The 24,740-nt window shown below is 39.7% G+C and overlaps 1 protein-coding gene across 2 annotated transcripts in view; it reads left to right on the top strand.

Moving 5' to 3' along the window:
• The first annotated feature begins 15,988 nt into the window (after positions 1-15,988).
• The window catches only part of FERMT2 (FERM domain containing kindlin 2), a 73,376-nt gene continuing 64,624 nt past the window's right edge, over positions 15,989-24,740 (top strand). The window contains exons 1-2 of one of the 2 annotated variants that reach the window (XM_072963079.1): positions 15,989-16,294; positions 16,704-16,869. In XM_072963079.1, the coding sequence (XP_072819180.1) occupies positions 16,713-16,869 (157 nt within the window). In that variant the 5' untranslated portion in view covers positions 15,989-16,294; positions 16,704-16,712. The remainder of the gene's footprint in view (positions 16,295-16,703; positions 16,870-24,740) is intronic. The other variant, XM_072963080.1, reaches the window with a different exon arrangement.

Raw genomic sequence — 24,740 nt, 5'->3', positions numbered from 1 at the left:
GCAGAGCCAGTGTCTACATGATCCCTTTGAAACCTCTTTTGGAGCCCATTGGTTACATGATTGACAATGATTCTTCTTAGAGAAGGATCCTCCTACCCATCTGTCTACCTAGAATATGTTTTTCTCGTTTTAATTTTTTATAGAAGACAGCATGAAAAATTTTGATAGCTTGAAAAACTGTTGAATTTATGGTTCCTTTTCCTTCAGTCAGGCTTACCCCTCTGCCTAGGAGGAAATTAAATGGGTCACACAAGGATCATTTATTATAAAACCATACCTTGTGCTTTGTTCTCTTCTCAGCGTTTCTAAATTCATTTTTGGCTGATTTACCGCACTACTTTTCAGGGTATTGCCACAAGCTCAATACTTTCCAAGGTCATCCCTCTCATCCTTCATTCAGAAAGACAGGAAGTTGGCCTTTTCCAGTTTTCAGGCAAGCGTTTGTCCTCAGGAGCTGCTGCAAGCAAAGCAGCCCCACAGTGACCTTAACTAACTCAGCATGTATCCCAGGAGGGGAAGCATCAGGCCCCGCCCAGAGCCTGGAACACACTGACGGCAGTGTTCAAATCGTCTTCAGTGAGTCCAACACAGGGCTGAGGGTCTGCTGAGGGCAAGGCTGTGCTAGTTCCTCCCTTTCTGCGGTTTGATGTCCTGCCTCCTTCTCCGCGGAGGAGCTCAAGCCCTGCCATCTGCACACTTGGGCAAGCAGGAAGCAGGAGGGAGAGGATCCAGTGACTTTAACAAGCGCTTCGTGGCATCTCACACTGGTGGCCCTGGCAGGGGGCCCAAAGGCAGTGGTCCTGTTTCTGATGCTAGTCTATTTCCCTGTTCCTGTGACAACTGATAAAGATGATCTCTCATTCATTCATTCATTTGCAGAACACATTCAAATAAATGACATGTTTCATTAAGTTGGATGGTCTTCATGTCCACAAGAAGAAATAAATTTAAACAGATGAGTTTTGGGTGTTAAACGCTTTAATTTTAAAACTACAGAAAATTGGAACCAATACAACAAAGCCCACATTCCTACCACCCAGAATTGGCAACCATTACCATTTTGTCTTATTTTGTTTCCAGCCTTAAAAACAAAACAAAACAAAACAAAACCGTACAGCACATAATAGAAATTAGGATACCGTGAAAGGGCTTACAGTAAATAGTAAGTCAGTCCCCTGCCGCTAGACCCCTGATCTTCTCTTTCAAGGCAACTTCTATTACAGGTTTCTTGTATTTCCTTAAAAAGATATTCTATGCACATATCAGCCTGTATGTAAATGTGTTCTCTCCCCTCTTTTTCTTTTTTTTCACAAATGGAAGCTCATAATATACAACATTCTATATCTTACTTTTTTCAATTCAGATATCTTGGAGACTGGTGAAACAGAAGAGTTTTAAGTCTAACATGAGAAAGTACTTTTAAGCTGTCATGATGATAAAATTCTGGAGTGAGTCTCTAAGACTGATACTAGTTTCAGCTCTCAGACCACTTCTGCCACCAAATGCACAAGTTGCAGTTGTTGAGAAGCCGACTGTGTAAAGGAGATCAGCGTGCAGGAATTTCATTAGGAAGTGCTCTTGGAGCCAACACCTAGGGGAGAAAACAGAAGAGGGGGAAAAGCAGAAATGAGCAGAGAGAAAGTTGGCATCGCAATGCAGTCTCCGCTAAGGCCTCATGACCCCTTGGGGAGCCGAAGCTGGAATGGCCTTTCCAAGTTGTCCTCAATCAGGAAGGAGTCCAGGCCTTTGTACCTCCACATCAGTCAGTCCTGGGATGCAGATGGCCCTGGGGAGGGTGTGATCTTGGGCTACATGGTCTCTAGCCAAGACCATTTCCACAGAAGGCCAGCAGCTAAGGGCTATCTGCCAGTGGCACTCCAAAAATAGGAGGACTAAGTTCTTCATCCCTGATGGGGGATCTGGGCAAAGCATCGTGGTATCCACTACAACAACAACAAAAAAAATGTTCTAGTTTTTAGGACTACATTCTATAGCATTTAGGAGTGAAATTTCATGATATATAACTTTCATGATATTAACTTTCAAATGGTTCCAGAAAATATATCTGTGGGAGTGTGAGAAAAGGAAAGACAAAGAGATAAAGCAAATTTACAAAATGCTACAATTAGTGAATCTAAGCAAAAGTTATATGGATGTTCATAGTTCTTGCGATTTTTCTATGGCACTGATGACATAGTAAGAGATGTTAGCACTAAATGACATGACTTGTTAAAGGCAGAGTTTATAACTAGCTAAGGTCATTATGCTAGAGTTTCCTGGTGACATGATTAGGGGTGGGGACAAAAAGCTTGCTGAGTCCCCACTGAGGTCTCCTCCCAACTGATCAGACCTCATTCTGGATAGGAAGGATTTTCCACCAACCCAAACATGTCTTTAGGAAGGATCATGGAGAGATTTGAGAAGACATGCTCTCTGCACATCATTGTAAAGAAAAAGCACCCCAAACTTACAAATAGGACAAAAAGTACTGTGTGCCCTTTCCATATTCTTCTAGAGCATTATCTAACAAGACTGCCTAACAAGCCTGATTGTCAAGGAAATGTGATTTTGTTTGGTTGACCATTTACTGTTGATTAGAGCCTAGACTCTATAAAGTTAAATATTGCCATAGAAAATTGATGATTTTTGTCCAGTCAAAAAGAGGTTTCAAAGGTTATGGTTTTACTGCTCTTAGGACATTTATCAGTTTTGTATCTAACTTTGCCATCTTATTCCAGTATTCTTTTTTTTTTTTAACACTTTCTAATTTTATTTATTTATTTATTTATTTTAACATTTTTTATTGATTTATAATCATTTTACAATGTTGTGTCAAATTCCAGTGTTCAGCACAATTTTTCAGTCATACATGGACATATACACACTCATTGTCACATTTTTTTCTCTCTGAGTTATCATAACATTTTGTGTATATTCCCCTGTGCTATACAGTGTAATCTTGTTTATCTATTCTACAATTTTGAAATCCCAGTCTATCCCTTCCCACCCTCCACCCCTCTGGCAACCACAAGTCTGTATTCTCTGTCTGTGAGTCTATTTCTGTCCTGTATTTATGCTTTGTTTTTGTTTGTTTGTTTTTGTTTTTGTTTTTTAGATTCCACATATGAGCAATCTCATATGGTATTTTTCTTTCTCTTTCTGGCTTACTTCACTTAGAATGACATTCTCCAGGAGCATCCATGTTGCTGCAAATGGCATTATGTTGTCGGTTTTTATGGCTGAGTAGTATTCCATTGTATAAATATACCACATCTTCTTTATCCAGTCACCTGTTGATGGACATTTAGGCTGTTTCCATGTTTTGGCTATTGTAAATAGTGCTGCTATGAACATTGGGGTGCAGGTGTCATCCTGACGTAGATTTCCTTCTGGATACAAGCCCAGGAGTGGGATTCCTGGGTTGTATGGTAAGTCTATTCCTAGTCTTTTGAGGAATCTCCACACTGTTTTCCATAGTGGCTGCACCAAACTGCATTCCCACCAGCAGTGTAGGAGGGTTCCCCTTTCTCCACAGCCTCTCCAGCATTTGTCATTTGTGGATTTTTGAATGACGGCCATTCTGACTGGTGTGAGGTGATACCTCATTGTAGTTTTGATTTGCATTTCTCTGATAATTAGTGATATTGAGCATTTTTTTCATGTGCTTTTTGATCGTTTGTATGTCTTCCTTGGAGAATTGCTTGTTTAGGTCTTCTGCCCATTTTTGGATTGGGTTGTTTTATTCCAGTATTCTTTTATTCACCAATGCTATATATTAGCTTCCTAGATCCTCTTTGGATCAATTTCACCATCCTGCTGTTTCCTTCATTACTAAGTTAAATAAATCTTTGACATGTGTTCATTATATATTTATAAAAGTCATGTTTTTGAAAATCATACAGTGACCTCCCCCAGACTGCTATCTCCCAGTATCCCTTTGTAAAAAAATTGTGTTCCTTTTGCTTATCATCATAAATTCTCTTCTCAGAATTTATAGATCAGAATGCTCTTTTACACTTAGCCTTCAACCCTGTCTTCTATGGGACGTTGTGATAGTTTTCTGTGGCTTGCCACTGACAGCATTCTCCTTGAGACATGTAGTTTATTCCTCTCCTCCTGGTACTTTAGGGGACGTACAATTCCATTAGGCCTGCGAAACAATCCAGAGAGCCAATAAAATCAGCTGCAAAATTACATTATATAAAAAGAAGATATCTAAAAATACACTGCAAATAGCAACATTAGAGTGAGTTAAATGAGAGACAAAGAGGTGCCATGAGGCTGTAAGAACTGGGCGGGCCGGGCTGACTGTACCCCATCATCCACTCAGTGCCCCGTGCCCCTGCCATGCCAGTTGTTAAATATTCTGACTATCACCCTGGAATTAAAACAGCTGTAATAAGGTTAATGTTACTTCTGTCATCATTTAAAATCAGGGTATGTTAGAGTTTAGAGGTGTTAGTTCCTTTGAAAAGTAAGAAAGAACTTATATAAAGTGCCTCCAATAGTCAAATTCATAGTCAGAAAGTAAAGCTGTCACCAGGGACTGGGGTTGAGGGAAATAGCAAGTTAGTGCCTAACAGGTACCGAGTTTCCACTTGGGAAAAGGAAAAGTTCTGGAGACAGATTCTGGTGATGGTTGCACAACAATATAAATGTGCTTAATGCTACTCAACTGTATACTTAAAAATGGCTAAAATGGTAAATTTTATGTGTATTTTACCACCCAGAAGTCACTACCAAAAATAGTCACTTTAAAAAAAAGAATGAGACTACAAGTGGAAAATAAGTTCCTGTAGATAATAAAAGGATAGAAAAAAATGGTAGGTGTTCAGAAAAACAATAAAAACAAATGGTTAAGGACATTCATTTCATTAAAGAGACTAAAGAAAATGATTGCCTACTGGAAATTGTCAGTATACTTATACCATATTTGAAAATTTTATCTTTTCACAGAGAGAAAATAATCTCCAAGAGAGCAATATGAAATTTAAAGATTTGTGTTGATTACTGGAAACACTCCCTGTCTGGGAGATAAATATTAAATTATGAAATGGTCTCCTCAGGGAAATTGTGAAAGTCATTATCCAAAATATTAAAAATTAAATCAGATAAAACATTAGAAGGCCTAATGTAGGAAATGATCCTGTTCTGGTTTTGAGGAGACAGACTGGAAGACTTATTGGGGCTTTTCTATTATTTATTTTAAAGATTCTGCCAAGAAGCAAAACCCATATGCTCAATTTCAGGCATAAGATCTGAAATTGCTATTCAGAGTTCCTGGAAAAACAAATGTTTTATTAGAGGTTGGAGGTAAGGTTTGAGTCCGATTTTGAGTATATTGAACTAGAGATCAGGAATGCTTAGATCCCTGCATTGCAGAGCATCCTTCATACTCACTTGAGTCGACTGCGTGAAAAGAAAAAGCCAAATGCAAAGCAAAGTTCTCCTTCATTAACACCTGAGCAAGCATTTCATACTCCCACAGAGAGGGAGGGAGTCTCTGGCTGGATTGGAGAATGTGGCTTCTGCTTAAGATCTAGCAGAGGTCTCATTTCTTTCCCTCAAATAGGAGGGGCTTGAGTCTCCGGAAGCCACATGGAATGAAAGAGAGGAGGCACTGAGCCTGCCCCAGGTGGAAGATACCTACTGCTCAAAAGATGCTGCAGATAGGTTCCAACTTTAACATACAGTCAACTTGCCTGTAAACAAAACTGTCCCAACTAATAATCTAGACTCTAAACTGCAAATGAACAACTCCTTCCTTGGGGCATGCAGGCAACAGAGGTGGGCAAAGACCAAAGACCTACAGTTTCTGGGAGAAGGGGCACATGTTCTTTCCCCATTTTCTTACATACACAAGCAAATTTTCTATGAGGGCTGATTAATTCTCAGAAATGCAAAATTATTTAATATGTATTCACATGTTCACCTCTGTTGGGAGTGTAAAGGCCAATGAAATGTGTGATTAAAAGCCTTTGAGGAGGAATATCCATGAATATTGTAGTCTGAAAATTAAAAGTTCTATTACAGAAGGAGTTGTTTCTATAGTTAGAGTAGGAGGACAAATGTTTTGGTTGGAAAGGAAAGATTTTAAAAGATAAACTTGGACCAAACTAAAGGGGAGTCCTAGTATTACGTGGACAATATCATTGTCCTAAACATAAAATGAAAAAAATAGAATTTTTTGAAAGGAGAGAGAAGGAGACTGAAAGGGATGTAAAAAAAAAGTACATTGAAATGTAGGTGACAGAAATCCTGAGAATTTCTCAGCTAGCCCTTCAGCAAGTTATGAATGAAAGTGTACTATCCATGCAGCCATGTCTTCCCCGCCATCCACCGCACACGGTGGGGAGTCTCTCCAGGACCTTGCTTCAGATAAGATCCCCCTATCCACCAAATCACTGATGTCTCTGTTGCTAACTCCGGGCTCTTTCTTCAGTCTCGACGATGGGCAGGTACAGGGTTTGTAGGCCTGTCGGGTGCAGCCCAACAGCTGGGAAAGACTTGAGCATATTTAAATTCTGGTAAGAAGTCCCTGAGTTAAGGAGAGAGTTTGAAAACCCTGGAGAAGAATGATTGAAAATTGATGAATCAAGAACAGGAGGGAGTGGGCTGCGGGATACAGGTGGGTTAACCTTTGATAAGAACGTGGATGCCTCTTCTGCCTAATGCAGCAAAGGAAGAGAGGGTACCTTGTGCAGATGCAGGCAGGATGAAAGATTTCCTAGTGTAAGTCAAGAAAGTTCTACCCTGATGGCTTCAATGTTCAATAGGAAGTGGGAGATGAAGGCATGGAAGATTGAGGAAGGAGGAGGCTAGGTTGGAAGGGGCCAGCACTGACTATTCAAGGACAATGGAGGAGATCAGAGAATGACCTTTTGCAGACAGCATCTAATGCTGCTGAGAGGTTGAGATGAGGTGTTTTTTGCAATGTAGAAGTCATTAGTTTCAGTGGAGTGGTGGAAACAGAGTCCAATTTGGAGGTGAGTTAAAAAGTAATTTAATAGATAAATAAGTTTCTTCTATATAGCACAGGGAACTATATTCAATATCTTATAGTAACCTATAATGAAAAAGAATATGAAAACGAATATATGTATGTATATGTATGACTGAAACATACTGTGCATCAGAAATTGACATACTGTACTCTGACTATATACTTCAATTAAAAAAAAGTAATTTAGACTTGAGGAAGTAGAGATGCTGCATATAGGTATCTCATTTGAGTGCTTTTGTGTTCAAGGGACCATAGCAGTAATGGGTACTGAAGGGAGATATGTCATCAAGAAAGACCTTTATCTTTCTTTAAATGTGAGATGGTAGAGTCTATATGGTGATGACAATGATTTAGAAGCAAGGGGAAAATTAGATGAAGCAGAAAAAATTGCTGATGCAGGAATAGGGTGAATACCTCCAAGAATGCAGTCTTAAAGAAAGGATAGGATCCAAAAATGAAGGGTTTACCTTTCAACAGGTGCATTTTCCCCATTTGCTCACTAAGTTCTTAGTGAAATTTTTGTTGAATTTAGTTCAAGGGAGAGAAGAGATTTGCAGTAACACCTCCCAAGCACCAGGTGGTGATGTTCAGCTGCAGTCAAGTCTCTATCACCTGCGCACCTGCTTAGGAGTAAGTGGATAAAAAACACTTTTTTCCCTCCAAGTTGAACTGAGTTGGCCGGAGGGCAACTAGAATTGTAGGTGAATTTCTGGTTTGGCTCTTGTAGTGGAATTGCAACTTCTGGTCTGGGAAGAATAGATGGTTTATGCATTTGAAGAGGACATTGTGATACAAAGCACAAAGGGTAGGGATCATTTCTCAGAATGGGGGTTGGAAGTCAGCAGTTCACCTGCCACGAAAAACAGGGAGGAACCAGTTAGGCAGTAAATAACCCAGAAAATCAGGGAGGGGCCTAGTGTGTTCATTAACAAGGAAACACTAATCAAATGGGAGTTTCTGCTGTGTAGCAGGAATTGACTGCATGAAGGCAGCTGTGAAGATTGGCCTCTTGGCCTGTGACCTTCCAGTGACTTCCATGTGATGGCTATACTGTTCCCAGGTCAGCTGACCCCTAGGAGCACCTCTGGGCCAGGCAAGTTGGCATCTGTGCTTTTAGCACTGGTTTTCCCTTATGGGCCCAAATCTCTGCCCTACTTGTACTGAAATAATCTCTTAATCACATCCTTCCTTTCTTACATCCGGCCCCAATCTGACCTCCTGGGAGGACGTCCATCTGAGCAGCACAATAACCCAGCCAGCCCCACCCTCTCGTTGACTAATATTAACATTATTTATTTAAATATTTTTCTGCATGGATCTGCTATAGCCTGCTGTGCTTTTCCACTTTTATAAGATGCTAAGAGCCTTCCAATAACCCAATTCCTTGCAACCTGGTGTGTGTTTCTTCTGCTTTGGCAAGGGTTGCTCCTAGTCCCCTGGAATCTTTGGCATTATCCCAGATAATCCCAGAGGAATATTGGTGTTAGTATTAAGCAACGATTTCCCCTTTATATCTTCCGTAGTGTTTACAAATGCTCAGGTCTCCTTTGTTTTGAAAAAGTGTCTTTGCTCCTGTGGCACCTCCAAATTACAATCGTATTTCTTTTTTTAAAAAAAATTTTTATTGAAGTGTAGTTGATTTACAATGTTAGTTTCAAGTGTACAGCAAAGCAATTCAGTTATACATATACATACATATATATATATTTTTTCTTTTCAGATTCTTTTCCATTATATGTTATTACAAGAAACTAAATACAGTTCTCTGTGCTATATAGTAGATCCTTGTTGTTTACCTATTTTATATATAGTAAAATGCATCTGTTAATACCCAATCCCTAGTTTATCCCTCCCCACCCTTTCCCCTTTAGTAACCATAGTTTGTTTTCTATGTCCATGAGTCTGTTTTTGGTTTGTATAAAGAATTTATATCTTTTTTTTTAGATTCCACATATAAGTGATATCATATGATATTTGTCTTTCTCTGCCTGAGCAACTTCACTCAATATGATAATCTCTAGGTCCATCCATGTTGCTGCAAATGGCATTATTTCATTCTTTTTGATGGTTGAGTGTATATGTATATATATATATATATATATATATATATGTTGATGGACATTTAGGTTGTTTCCATGTCTTGGCTATTGTAAATAGTGCTGCTATGAACACTGGGGTGCATGTGTCTTTTTGAATTATAGTTTTCTCTAGATATATGCCCAAGAATGGAGTTGCTGGATTATAATGGTAAGTCTATTTTTAGATTTTTAAGGAGCCTCCATACTGTCCTCCCTAGTGGCTGGACCAATTTACATTCCCATCCACAGTGTAGGAGGGTTCCTATTTCTCCACACCCTCTCCAGCATTTATTATTTGTAGACTTTTAAAGATGGCCATTCTGACTGATGTGAGGTGACACCTTATTGTAGTTTTAATTTGCATTTCTCTAGTAATTAGTGTAAATTACTATCATATTTCTTGCTTTCCTTTCACTGATAAACTTCCCTTTTCCTCTTTATTTGAAACCTGTCTTCAGTCGACTATAAGACTGTCATCTGCAAGGTGAACAGTGATTTTCACCAGCCTCATGTTCTTCAAGCACACTCTGTATTCCCTGACTTCTCAGTATCATTTGATACTATTGACCACCCTTCCTTCTTGAAATGGTTTCTTTCTTTAATTTGGCTTGCCTGACAACTGGACTAACCTGACTCTTTTCCCACCTCTGATCCTTTCTTCTCTGTTGCCTTAGATGCCTCTTCTTCCTGTTTCTACTCTTGAGGAGCAGTTCCCCAAGGCTCAGTCTCATTTGTGGGGGTTGAGCCATCCACGAAGGCTTACCTCTATATTAATGATTCTTCTCTGTGTGATCTGATCCTCTCACAAGATTGCCAGGCTTATTTACCTAATTGCCCCCTAAATGTTTCCACTGGGAAATACGGCTTTCACCCCAAATTCAATATTTCCTTTTTAAAAAGCCTCATCTTTCCCTGGCTTCCCGAAATCAGCTCCTCCCAACTTCCCTTTCCCAGTTCAATAACTCCACTGTTTTTCCTGGTCACCCAAATGTAAAAACTTTGAAGCATTTATGACCTTCTGTTTTGAGACCTCGGTTTTCATCCCAGTTCTTCCATATACCAGCCATGTGGTTTAGAACAAGTTATATAAGCAGATAATCAGTCTGGCTATCAATTAACTCACATTAAATAAGGATAATAATAAAAACTCAGGGTTGTTGTAAGGAACACATAAAGTGTCCTGCATGGCACTTAGAACATCAAAACTGCTCAAAAGCTTGTTTGTTTGTTTTTGTGGGGAGGGTGGTAATTAGGTTTATTTATGTGTTTAATTTTTCTTTTTTTTTTTAGTGGAGGTACTGGGGATTGAACCCAGGACTTCGTGCATGCTAAGCACGCGCTCTACCACTGAGCTATACACTCCTCCAAAAATGCTCAAAAACTTTTGATAACCGCAATTCTTTTGAAATCCCCTCTTTCTCCCACCCGCTACTACTCACCTTACCTGCCAAATGCTTTTTCTTACATTTAAGTTATGAACAGATTCCAAACCAACCTTCTGGATTCTGGTCCCTTGCTCTTCCAATCCATCACACATATTTTAACTGAATTAATCTCATTTGAACATTGCTTTCATGATGTTACTACCATGCACCAACTTTTCAATGGCTCCCGGTTTTCTATCTCAGAATCTAAACTTTTGTCCTTCCTTGTCAGCCTCACTCTACGCTCACTTTTCCCCAGAGCATCTCCTTGGCGTTTCTTCCTTTCTTCTCCCTGGCTGGTGAGCATGCTGTGCTCACTTCTGCCTCTTGATTCCACATGCCAGTCCTCTCAAAAGGCCTCTTATCTATCCCTTCAGATCTGCTTAGATTTATCTTCTTCATAAAACATGCCATGACTGCATTGATGACTTTCTTTCAGAGGCTAGGTTATCACAGTTTTCAAAGTGGGTCTGTATTTCACAATTTAGTTGTTAGAGTAACAGAATTTTTCTTCTCATTTTTAATGAATGATTAAAAAACTTTATATGAATACTAATGATCAAAAGATGGAAATAACCCAAGTGTCTTGCATTCATCACTTGAAATACATTTGGGTTGTTGCTGTCTTTTGGCTATTTTAAAATATTCATATACAAGTATTTGTGTGAACATATGTTTTCAATTCTCTTGGGTCTATACCTAGGAGTAGAATTGCTAGGTTATATAGTAGCTCCATGTTTAACTTTCTAAGGAACTGCCAAATTGTTTTTCAAAACAGCTGACCATTTTGCATTCCCACCAGCAATGTCTGAGGGTTGTAATTTCTCCACATCCTAGCCATTACCTGTTACTTTCATCTTTTTTATTATATCATTCTAGTGGGTGTGAAGTGTTATCTCATTGTGGTTTTGATTTGCATTTCCCTGATGCCTAATGATGTTGAGCATCTTATGTGCCTATTGGCCATTTGCACATCTTTTTTTTGGTGGAGGGGAGAAGGTAATTAGGTTTATTTATTTATCTTTTTGATGAGGATTGAACCCAGGACCTTGTGCATGCTAAGCATGTGCTCTACCACTGAGCTATACCTTCTCCCCTGCACATCTTATTTAGAGAACTGTCTATTCAGATCATTTCCTCATTTTTAATTGGGTTATTTTTCTTCTTATCATTGAGTTGTAACATTGTAACATCTATAACAACATATAGATGCTAGATATGTCTCTTAAAAGATAAATAATTTGCAAATTTTTTTACTGTTCTGTGGGGGTTTTTTCTTCACATTTTTGATGCTGTCTTTGAAATATCGGCATTTTTGGTTTCCATAAAATGCAACTTAGTTTTTCTTTTGTCATTTTTGCTTTGATGTCTTATCTAAGAAACCATTATCTAATCCAAGGTCACAAGGGTTTACGCCTGTTTTCGTCTAAGAATTTCATAGTTTAGATCTTATTTAGGTCTGTGATCCATTTTGAGTTAATTTTTGTAGATGGTGTAAAGCACTTGTCTAATTTCATTCTTTTTCCATATGGATATCCTTTCTGATGTTTTTCATACAAATCTCAAGATGTTGCTTGAGAGCTGGTGACTCTTATCTACTTGTTTGTCTCAGTGCCCTGCACTGTTCTAAGCACACAGCCACCTTGTTTGTGCGAGAGTACCTGTGACCATTTCATATCGTTGTCATGGGCAGAACATTTCACAAGGTGATGTGATGTTCAAAAACTGTTTTCTAAGTATCACCCAGAATGGTTCCTACAAAAAGCTTTCTATAATCTGGAGCAGTAAATGCAAGCAGTGCATTTCTTTCCCCTGGAAGTAGATTTCATTGTTATCTCAGAGGCTTTCTTTAGGTCTGTGTCCCGGCAGCCCCACTCCCAAGCCAGTCTTCCTCGTTGCTTAGTTTGCTAGTCCCTTTCTTGCTGTTTACAGTGAATGCCCACTTCTACCAAAAAGTGGCTCCTGCAACCTTCCTACCCATCCTTAGTTCACACTCCCTGCCCCTTGATTTCTACCTCCTTAGGAGCTATACCAGTATGTTCCATTTTGGGCCATCCCTGAGACAAAGAGAGAATTCTGCTCACCTGGTATTTGACAGGAATAATTCATTACAGTTCGTCTTCCTGGCTTCATATGGCGTTTTTAAGTGCATTTCAAACTACCCTTACACATCCACACTCACATAAACTTTCTCTTTTTTCCTCCTATCCCCCAACCTCTCTTTTTTTCAAACTCAGTGGTTATATTCTCTTTGAAGAATATAAAGCACAGGGTAAGTAGGCTCAGAGAAAAAGCTGAAGTCAACCTGCAGATTACCAAGCCTGAGGGCCGCATTTGACGGCAGATCTGTGAGGTATCATTTGGTCTAAACCTAAGCCCAGTGCTTGGTACCTTATTTGGATATTGCTGCTTTCAAGGCTTGAGCTGTTCTTCCAAACACTGGAGCTCTCGGCTACTTTTCAGTATGATGTAAGTACCACAAGTATTGCATTGTCTTAGAGGTTCTAGTGGGGGGTTTCAGATAAGATTCCACATCTGAACACACTGGAAAACGTTAGATCGAAGTAAACATTAAAAAAAATGCACTTGAAGATCTCACTCGATAAACTAGAAAAAAATCCCTAGTTTCAGAGATTCAAGCCTGACTCCTCTTTAATCTTCAAAGCAAGCAACAGCTTGAAATACTCAAAAAGGCCTAAAGGGACCAGCTGCACCCATCTTAGTCTAATTACTCCTCCAATCTTTCCTTCAGAGGGTCACTGCCTTCCTGTGCTTTAAACTGCTCAAACATAAACTGCTGATATTCTAAAGCTAGTAAGTCTCTTATAAAGCTATAATTAAGCTATTTCAAATACTAAGAAAAGGGGCTGTTACTTTCAATATCAAATCCCAACCCTGCTCCCTGCCCTTAATGAAGGGAACACTCACAGAAGCCGGCAGCAGTCAGAGTAGCAGGCAGCGTGGTGGGAGGGTGTTCAGAAAGTAACTTGCCAAAGAGTGAGACAAGAACTAGAATGTGGAAACTGAGCATTAAAAGGGTTTCTGAGACATGACGGCTTGGCTTCGACAAATTTTTCTGAAGGGAAGGGAACAGTCAGGAAAGATACAGATATTTTTGGTTCTGTAGACGCATGTTTGAGAAGCTGTAGTTATTCAGAGCTTACTGGAGCACTTGCAAAGGTTGTTAAGGTACAATTCTTAGCCTCTTTCCCGGCTCCGTTTAAAATCTCTAACCCTCCACTTCCCGCCTCCCCAGCTTGTTTTGTGCCATTTATAATGTATGCTGTCTCCTAGCTTATACATCCTCACATGTTGCCACAAATCTTTGGGGGATAAGGTGTGGAAATAAACATGTATATTTAAAAGCCAGGATTTCCCCAATAATGAGATACCTCCACGGGGCAGACCTAGTGCTTCTTTGACATTTTTGTTGATTTGATGCCAGCATGTTTTCCATTTTCTTTATGCCAAGCTATTTGTAAATTTGTGGGCAATGCAAAAATTTGAAATCCCTGCTCTCAAAGAACTCATGTTTTATTTAGGGATATTAAAATCACAAAAGGAAACACCTGAAAGTCCTGTCAAGGTGTCCAGTAGCTGCTCTATTAGTTGTGTCTATTATTGTGAATGTAATGGCATGCCCAGAGAACCTGAGATGCTGGATGCAACTAAAAGCGGTGACAGACAAGTCCAGAATGCAGAGTTTCGAAATTTGTAGAGAATAAAGAAGAATAGAGAGAGAGAGAGAGAGAGAGGAAAAAATCTCCTGTGATCTCAACACCCAGAGAGCTTCTTAACATTTTGGTGTATTTCCTTTCAGTCTTTCTTCTCTGAATATTTAAGAATAGATATGCTTGTGATTTGACAGCTGCATGTACAGTTCTGTCCACCTTTTTTTCACTCTTACAACCTATTATCTATTTTATCAGAAACATTTTCCTATATATTTTCAACACCATAATTTACATAAACATTCCCTCCTCTCCGGATGTTCATACTGCTTCCAAGTGAATTGTCTGGAACTTCCATGAGTAGAAATAATTGGAGAGTGCGGAGACTACAGACTCCAGGCATCAATTTCTCCATGATGACTAGCTGAAAATACTGTAGTGGTTTTCCCTATTTTTGGTGCCAAACCTCTGGCATCTGACTAAATTTCGCTGCTTTTCTTTCACTCCTTTATGGGTCCCACCCCTTACTTGAGGCCTCTAACCTTGTTTCCCAACTGTGTTGCTGAACCAAGTGTTATTTGCCTGGCAGGGAGGGAGAGGGGTCCCTCTACGAAGAGTCTGACACAGCTGAAGACTTTGAGACTTTTAAAACGGATCTTTTATGGGACCTGGGATATTTTATGTGAGTCTTCCTGACCTAAACATTTTGAGCCCTGTGTTTGCCAGCGGCGCAGTTTCCCTGGCTAGCTGTTTCTGAATGGAGCCCTCTCCACAGAATGCGACAGTAAAAGAGGGAAGTGGAAGTAAAGTGGGAAGCAGGAGGACCGGTCTCCATCACTGGTCAGTCTCAACAGGTGAAGTCCTTTAGGTCTTCTCGTACCTGCTGGCACCCTTTCGGAGCTATTAAAATTCCTTCCACGTGTGGCTGAGGGTGGGGTAAAGGATGTATAGCCATCTAAATGTCTTAATGACGTTAGTTCTAAATTGCATATAAAATATGCAAATACGTACAAAGAGTTGAAGAAGCTGGAAACAGCTTCCGAGTAAAACTCACTGCACTGATTTTTCCCCCTCTAACCAGAGCATCGTAGGATCTTTATGACCCACTTCTGGTTGGCGCTTCCGAACGGGTTAAGAGAGAAAGCAAACTCTTGGGAGCCCAGCAGGAGTTGCTGATTGTGCCGGACACTGCTTGCAAAGCAATTTTTGTGGTTCACCTCCCTCTGGGTTTTCTCATTCTTTTGTTGGATATACATGGAACTGCCTTGGGCATTTACTTTTTAAAGTTTTTTACGTCCCCCAACTCCCTGTCTCCAGCTCCCGGAGTGCGGCACCTCTCGCCGGCCCGAGACTTTTGGGCTCGCTCCAGACGTGGGGAAGGGGCGGGGGTACTTTGTTCCCAGAAAACGACCTTGCCCTGGGAATTTCCTGTGGCCATTTCTCACGGACGAGCCCCCTCCTCCGGCGGGTAGCGCCGACACCCACTGCCGCGGGCCCTTGCCGAGCCAGAGACGCGAGCGCGGAAAGGAGAGCCCCGCGCGCCCACCCGCGCCCGCGTGGGAGGCCGCCGCGCTCCCCCGGCTCCCCCTCCTCAGGTCCCGCCGCCGAGAGCCCGGATGTTGGATTCAGTCCCTACGCCGGGTCCTTCATTTCCATAAAAGGGCAGCGGCTCGGCGGGGCTGAGATTGCTGCCGCCGCGGGCGCCCCCCGCCTCCCCCGCACAGCTCATTCCCCTGCCGCGCGCCGCCCCGCCCCCAGCCCGGGAGTCCGCGCGGCCCCCGCCCGCAGCGCGGCCGCGGGGGACTGGCGTGGGGGAGGGGCGAGGCGGCCGGCCCGGTGCGGGCGGCTCCGAGGGGCGGAGGAGGCGGGAGCAGGCGCGCCCGGCCTGAGCCGGACTCCGACGGAGGGGGCGGGGAGAGAGGGTGGAGCGCGGGGGGAGAGGCAAGGGGCCGCGACGACCGGACTCCATTAGTCGCTCCGGCCGGGAGGCAGCGCTTTTCCCTCGGAGGAGGGAGACCCGCCGCCGACGCCGCCGACGCCGCCGACGCCGCCCGGCGAGCCGTCGCCTCCCCGCCTGTTGCCGCGCGAGCCCCGGGCCGGGAGCGTGAGGAGCGCGCGGTGAGGGGCCGGGCCCCGGCGGGGACGGAGAGGGAGCGCGGGCGGGGAGGACTGTGGAGCCCGCGGGCGGTCTCCCCGGCCAGGGTGCGGCCAGCAGGCGGGCAGGTGAAGCCCGCCGCGGTCCGCTAGGCGCGGGCCGCTAGGCTGGGGCCGCGCGGGGCCGGCAGGAGGGCGGCGCCGTGTCCGCCGGGGGCCGCCGCGGGGTGGGAGCGCGGGGCGGCGACCGGGAAGGGGCGCGGGGCGCAGAACCCTGCCTGCGGCGGGGCCCGCCGCCGCTCTCCCGAGTTCGTGCGGAAACCCTCGCGTCCACCACCTTCTCTCACCCGGCTGCCGACTCTGCCAGTTCGGTGGGATTTGCCTTCCTTTGGGGGAGTGACGCTGACGAGAGCCATTTCCTCCGTGCTCGCAGGAAGGAGCCATGGCTCTGGACGGGATAAGGATGCCAGATGGCTGCTATGCGGACGGGACGTGGGAACTGAGCGTTCATGTGACGGACCTGAACCGCGATGTCACCCTAAGAGTGACCGGGGAGGTGCACATTGGAGGTGTGATGCTCAAGTTGGTGGAAAAACTCGGTGAGTAGCATCCCGGCCGCGTCAAAGTAACGACTTCCCAGACTCGGGGCGGGGCGGGGGGGACTTAAGGCGGGAGGAGGGGTGGATTGTGGAAATCTTGGGTGGCATCTTGCAGATACTTCTTTTTTAATTTAAAATCTTAAAATATTTAAGCAAATAGACCCCCCTCCGCCGCTTTGAATCTTGTTTTTTCACTCTGAAATTTTCATGTGGTGAGTCCAGCCTCCCAATTAAATACAATTTAATTGCGTAGTTACCGAAGAAAACTACTTGATTCTTTATATTGAGCGAATTCACATGAAAAGAAATGAGAAAAGTGCGCAAGTGAATGTTGAGAGGGTTATATTACGGGGTTTGTAGTTATCAACTATATATATTCAGTGTACCTGAATGTTAGTGACGTTTGGTATTGAGGATAATGCGAAATCTATTTAAGAATAAATTCTACTGGAAAATGTGCAACTTCTGGAGCCAATATGAAGATTTTGTAGCTGTACTGCTACGTGGAGTATATTAAAATGTTCCAGTCATCCACTCTTAACGAGGGGTGGGGCAGTGTTCTATCTGTAGTCCATGCTTTAAGCTATTTCGAGCGTTTGATTTTGTATGAATGACAAGATAGTGAAAGAATTTTGTTTTAAAAAGCAGACATTATTGAACTAACTCGAGACTGACAATATTTGCTTGGGTACAAATATATTGATTTAAATAATCAAATACTAGTGTATCCAGTAATGTGAAGTGGAAGAAAATTTTTCAGTACACATTTTGTTTGTGATGGATGAAACCATTTTCAATTGGAAGACTCAAATAAAATGATTTAACAGATGATTTTGTTACAAGAGAAATACTTGGTGGACTGTTTTCCTGAACTTTAATGTCTTTTGTTTGTAAAACAAGTTCTGATAAGTGGATACGTGTAGCATTTTTTTTTTAAGGCATTTTGTGTGTGTCTTTTTAAAGCATAGCATTCCTTCTTCAAGCCACTCTGGAAATGTAGAGAAGTGGTTATTTATTAGGAAATGTATTTCTTACCAGGAGATTATTGTATTTCTACCATATAAACTTAACAAAATAGTGCCCCAATGCACTTTGCAGTGTAAGGCTGAATTCATTTAGGTGGATTTTCTTTGGATCTCTGCAGGAAGTTTAATTATTGAAAGACCATAAAGAAGCTCCTTACAAGTTAGTCTCCTCCTTAGGACTGCATTGTTTGGCTCTCTGAGACGAAGCCTAGGAAAGAGAGCCCCCCTGGTAGCCCTTTGAAAATGAGATTTTGCTGTCTGTATATCCAATTAACTGTTGGTTAGCATTGCATGCTCTTACCTGATTTGACTAAATCAATTACTTTGCAAAAGATTTCTGAACCGTTTTTGTCCAGCACTAGTGTGGGATTATTTAAGGAAGAAAATCTCAAATATAGTTGTTTATATTCCCTTTGTTTTCAAAGGAAATAAGCATTTGCAGCGGAGATGGATTTATATATGATAAATGGACCTTATCAATACACAGATTTCAGGAAGAGACGTTTCTTATTCTGAAAAAGGAGCTGTTGAAGGTGACTGAGACAACTTGTAGTTCTTGAAAGCCTGGCTTTATCTAATGAATAAATAATGGCTTCTATATTTACATTGCATTGATTAGAGCTGTTTATCGCAGAATCACAGGCACAAATAGAAATACAGAGAGTAAACTTTTTGCAGGCAGAACTGATGTTAATTTTCAGTGATTATAATTTTACTCTTTTAATGTTGATGCATTTTTAATTTTTTGTGGTGTGAAGAGGAAGCCCAAGGTAAGAAATGTTGTGTACATAAAAGCCTTACATCTTTCTCATACTGAACCAATACTGAGCCCCTTATATTTTGACTTTCAAATAGAAAATGTTTTTCAGCATAATTCTGACTTTCCTGTTTGGTAATAGTAGAGTTAAGTGATTTTTTTTGCTCCTGGTTTTAGGATTAAATACTTTGAATGGCAAGCTATTTTGTTACCTATTGGCAGGTAAATGGAGGATAAATTCAGTAGGACAGCATTTAAAACTTACAAACCAGGCAATCAAACTAGAAAAGAACTTTATAATTCTTCAGAGTTGCCTAACACTGGAATGGCCTGCCTTCTGAAGTCCTAAGTTGTGTTACTGAAAGTATTAAAGGGCAGACTGGATGGTTACTTGTCAGCGCTAAAGTAGATCAAAACAGCTTGCTGAGTCCAGATGGTGAGAGGTGGAGATCGAGGTAGGGATGTCGAGGTAGGGATGTGATGGCACCGGGTCTCATGTCCCAGGGGATTGCAGAGCAGGAATGGACACTTAGCAGAACCAGGCTGCTCTGGCCTTGGAACTGTGGTGGTACAGCAGGACAGCCTATCTTTTCAGTTGCAGATGCCTTCTTGAAACCTTTCTTATTCTCATCAGAGTGTGTGTGAATACCAAAGATTTATGCTTTAAGGCTGTCTTCCATATAATAGTGATAGCAGTTTTTTCCATGGGATTGATAGATTCCACGATGACTCCTCCCTTCAACATTGTATTATAATTTTGTGTGTATGTGCACATGTCAGATTTTCTGGGAAGAGGCTTCTTAGCTTTCATTAGATTCTCAAAGAGGTCTATGATCAAAAAAAGTTTATAATACAACTGTAAGGTTTGGCCCTTGAAGGTCAGTCTTATTTTGAAAATAGTGTTCATCTCAGACTTAGGCACTTTAATTAAGCAAGTAAAAAAGTAAATAATGTTTCCTTAGTATGTCAGCAACATCTTTATGTTTAGTTAGAATCTTGTAAAAGACTTGTGCACTTCAGGTAAGGTCATTCAACTATGATTCTTAGCTATAATGAAAAAGAATATGAAACACCAAAGAATATGAAAACAGTTATATGTATGTGTCTGACTGAGACATTGTGCTGTATGCCAGAAATTGACACATTGTGACTGACTATACTTCAATTTAAAAAAAAAAATAATTCTTAGATTTATGACTTAAATTCAAAGATCCAAATGATCCCTTTGTAAATCTTAGTACACAACACATTTGTCATTCTGCGCTAATCTTTTAAAAAGAAAATAGTGTACACCATGAAAAAGTGGGCTTTAGGGAATTATATCCTGATGTCACAGAAACTTTTTGCATCTGTGACTTTAGTTTAGGTTGATACTAGACAAATAATCTCCACACTGTATCCCCCCAGTGTTTATACCTCATTCTGGAAATAAAAAGTTACTTCATATTTTAATTTCTTTAAAAAAAATCCAGATTGAAAGCATTAAATAGAATTTTAAAAATTTATTGTACTTTTTGTTAACAGTTTTCAAAGTTGTATAGTTTTTCTTTTATAAGAAAAGAGTTATAAAACATTAGGGTCAAGGATTGTACAAATGAGGCAGAGAATAAAATTATGAAATAATTATATTTAAAAATAATGTTATAAGGAAGAGGTCCAATTTTATGGGATTCCCTGACGTTCCTCTGGAGATCGAGAAGTATTAAAACTGATCTACTAATAGGATTCAGAACTTAGTAAACGTTGAGGATTCCAAATGCCAAAGATGCTTTGTTTCACTGCATTTTAGTATCAGTTTATAAAAATTGTCTTTTTTTATACTATGTACAATTAAATTTTTACCTTTCTATAAAAATTCATATTAGTTGAAGAGTAAGGAATTTATTATAACATGGAACTCAGTGAATGGATGTTTCCAGCTCACAGCTCTGTGAGCTTGGAGGGTGGAATAGGCCATGTGATTTTTAAAATTTCTTCTAGCTCTGATTCTATGAGGAGGAATGTAGACGTTGGATTAAATCAGATTAAATAGTAATCCAGAGAAAAAGATACAAGTTGGGAGACTCAGGAGTAACTAAAAACAAATGTATGGCGTTGACTTAAAAATTTGAGGAATATGGTTCTGGATGTAGCCTTTGGAAAGAAGTCATCTTTGCTTTAAAGTATGTCATGTTCTTGCCATAATGATGAAATAGGGAACGTTTATGTTGTAGTTCCATGTTACGATGGAGTTAGGTTGTGAATTTAGCACACATAATTGCCCCCCCCACAAGATTTTGGTTTACATTACCTTAAAAATCCCTTAAAGTGATCTTGAAGTATGGTTTCCATACATTCATTCCATCTCACAGAAGTGCAAAATAGCTAGGTTTTCCTTCAGAAACTCCAAAAATAAATTTCTTTAGTTGAGCACCAGATGAAGAAATTGGCTTGCATTAGGGGCTTGTTACACAAAAATACTTTAAATGCTAGGATCAGAGCTTGGCAAGATGTGCACAGGGAGAAACGCATATGTTACTGGACAGCTCCCTCCTTATACTCCTGCTTACTGCTCCTTGGGGAAGACATGCTTAGTTGGTGGAATGGTGTCTCTGCTGTTGAAATCCTCAGTTTTATCCCCTGAGGGCTTATGGTTGAATTCATAAAAATAAAATATCTACATGATACAGCCTTATTGCATTCATAGTGAAATATATTAAGATAAAACCTTTTAAAAACTCCTTTGGAGTGTAGTGGGAGAAACACTTAATGGTAAAATCCTATATATTAAAGTGAGTTGAATTTTAGCTAAATATGTAGTATCTGATAGCAGGTTTACTCAGTGTTTAGAGTACTGTTAATGATCCACAGGAACTGGACATTGAATTTTATCTGTTTCTCAGCACATCTTAAGCTCCTTAAAAAAAAAAAAAGGACAGTATGTAAACTTTACTAAAATTCTCATAGTACCTAATAAAGTATAAGCTATTCTTTGGATGCTCTATGTGTTGTTTGCTGCCATGTTTTATACCGTATTTTTTTAAAAATCAACAAATACTGTTTAATTCCAACTAGAGTTAACTTACAGAGGCACTAAAAAGAATATTTTTTAAAATTCAGTTTCTTAGAAAAGATCTTGTTGGAAATGTTTACTAGCTATTGAAGAAAACCGAAAGAAAATTTAAAGTTTGCCTTTTATCTTCAACTTTTTATTTTTTGAAATTTCAAACTTATAAGTTCAAGAGTAATAACTATGAACACTAATCATCTAGATTACCAGTTAGCATTTTGCCATTTAATTTCCCTATACACACATATACACATACATATTTTTTGGGGAACCATTTGAGGACATCACACATATCATAATCCTTTGTCTCTAAATACTTAAAATATGTATCACCTAAGAACAAGGACTTTCTATTATAAATTACATTACAATGATCAAATTCAGGAAATTTAACGTTAATTCAATACTGTTGTCTAACATGCACCCATATTCAGATTTGCCAGTTCTAGTATTTGCCTTTGTTTTTTCCATCCGGGATCTCATTCCACATTTAGTTGTCACTAAAGTGGCCTCTTAGTCTCCTTTAATATACACAATGGCTACCAAGTTTGAAACCCACAGGAGAGTATGTAAAATGTGGTTTATTAATAATACATTAAGATACATGTAATAGTACCTGTTTCCAGACTTCATAGCCACCCTATAGAATAGTTCCTTAACTGTTGTCTTTCAAGACACTTTTACCTTTTTTTAATGGTAAAATCCTTTATCAGGGTGAATTTCAGTTCAGAATGATATTTTTGTAGGTTCTTTTTCAGGTACTTTTACCTTTAAAGTTCAGTTTTCTCCTTAGCTTACTATTAAATAAGGTATAGGTAATATTTTTAGACATCATTGGGTATAGAGTCCCCATAATGTTGGCTGCCTTCAGACTGTAGTAGATGCTAACAGATACACAGAATAATAAGAAACAGCATTCTGGCTCTGCTATATATTGGTTTGTGTGATCCTTGAACAACTGATCCAACCTTCTCAGTAGGTTTTGACACCTGTAAAATGCAAATTAAAAAAAAAAACTTTCTCATGGGTCTTGGTGAGAAAAGAGATGATACATATGAAAATGTATTACATAAGCTATTTATGCTGTACAAATGAGAGTGGCTACTTTCTCAGTGGCATTGAGAGTCCCTGATTATACTAAACTGGAGGGGAGAGAAGAACTCCTTTAAAAGGAGTTACATCATAATCTAGACTGTTTAATAGGTTCCAGCTTTAATCGTGGAGAATTGTACTCCTTAGAAGGAGCTTAGTTTGGGACTGCTTTGTGCTCTCACCCCCTAAACAGCAAGAAAAATAGCTATCATTCCACCCTTTCGCTTACTTCCAAACACACCTGCCTCTGTAATGTGGCAGAGAGCTGTTTAACTACTGTTTTCGTTAGATTTCTGAAATGGAATGGACCAATAAGTGGATGATGGTATTCCAGAGATTTGAAAAATTTATAACCATGAAGGCCTCTGTAGTATGTTTTTTAATTCAGTTATAACAGGGGAATGATATAAAATTGTGTCTGGGCATATGGAAACATTGAGCCCATTTAGAAACTAATGAAATTGTTTTAAGAAAAAAACTAATGTATGCAGTATTTTTATTTAAATAATTGTCTTATTGAAATAAAAATTAATAATGCTAATGCCATGGTAAGTTATAAAATGGTATATATATCCAATGTGAGGTAAACAAATAGTCTAAAAGAATATTATAAAATAATTTTTTAATTGAGATGTGACATTCTGCGCTTAGGTTTGTGGTTACAAATTCATATCCATTATAATTCATTTGTAACAAATTTTTGCATAATTACTGCATTTTTTGCTTGCTTTTTCTTAATCTCAGGCTTATTGATGTATAATTTACATGCAGTAAAATTCATACTTTTTAGTATAATGTGCTGAGTTTTGACGAATGATGCAGCCATGTAAAACAGCCACAATCAAGATACAGAACTTTTCCAGCAATTTTTTCCCAAAAAATTTGTTTCTTAATAATTAGCCCATCCCCTCAACTTCAGCTCTTGAAAACTGCTGATCATTTGCCTTTTCTAATTCATGTAGCTTTGAGTGTGGTTTCTTTCACTTAGTATAATATGTTTTATTTTACTAAAAATATTCATTAGCATCATACATTTTAGATTTGTGTGTGTATCAGTTTTTTTTATTGTTGAGTTGCAGTCTGTTGTATGGATGTTAAACCGCAGTTTATTCATCTACCAGTTGTTCCAGTTTGGGGAGATTATGAATAGGGCTGCTGTAAACATTTCCATGAAGGTATATTTTCATTTCTCTTGGAAAACTACTGAGGAGAGGGATTGCTGTGTAGTATCCTAAGTATATGCTTAAATTTATAAGAAGCTGCCAGACTTTTCCAAAGTGGCCACCTCATTTTACATGCCTGTCAGCATGGTATGAGAATTGAAAAAAAAAAAAATTTTAAGCGTTGCTCTGAGCCCTCCATTAGCACTTGGTATTGTCAGGTGTTTTTGTCTTTATTTTTGTTTAATTTTAGTCAGTCTTAATAATTATGTAGTGGTATCTTATTATGATTTTGATTCACGTTTCCCTGATGACTAATGATGGAGAGCTTTTCACATGCTTATATGCCATCTGTATATCTTAGCGAAGTGTCTTCATATATTTTGCCTGTTTTTTTTAATAGTGTTGTTTGTTTTCCTGTTGAGTTTTGAGAGTTCTTTATATGTTCTAGATACAAGTCCTTAATCAGATACGCGTTTTGCAGTATTTCCTCCCAGTCTGTGGCTTGTTTTTTTGTTTTTTTAGCAGTATCTTTCAAAGAGCAAAATTTTAAATTTTTTATGAAGTCCGTTTTATCAATTCTTTTTTTCTGGATTGAACTTTTAAAAAATTGTCTTATGTAAGGAAATAGGCCTAATTAAGGTCACAAAGATTTTGTTCTGTAAGTTGTATAGCTTCTGCTTATTTTTATATGTTGAGGAGGAAAAATGAAGTGTAGTAATTATAATGTATCAGGAAGGAATTAATTACATCATATCATTTTACATAATGTAATTATAACTTTAATT

Source organism: Vicugna pacos, chromosome 6 (genome assembly GCF_048564905.1).
Source record: "Vicugna pacos chromosome 6, VicPac4, whole genome shotgun sequence".
NCBI classification, from domain to species: domain Eukaryota; kingdom Metazoa; phylum Chordata; class Mammalia; order Artiodactyla; family Camelidae; genus Vicugna; species Vicugna pacos.
The sequence above is the reverse complement of the archived record's forward strand: the minus strand, read 5'-3'. Positions and strand labels throughout refer to the sequence as shown.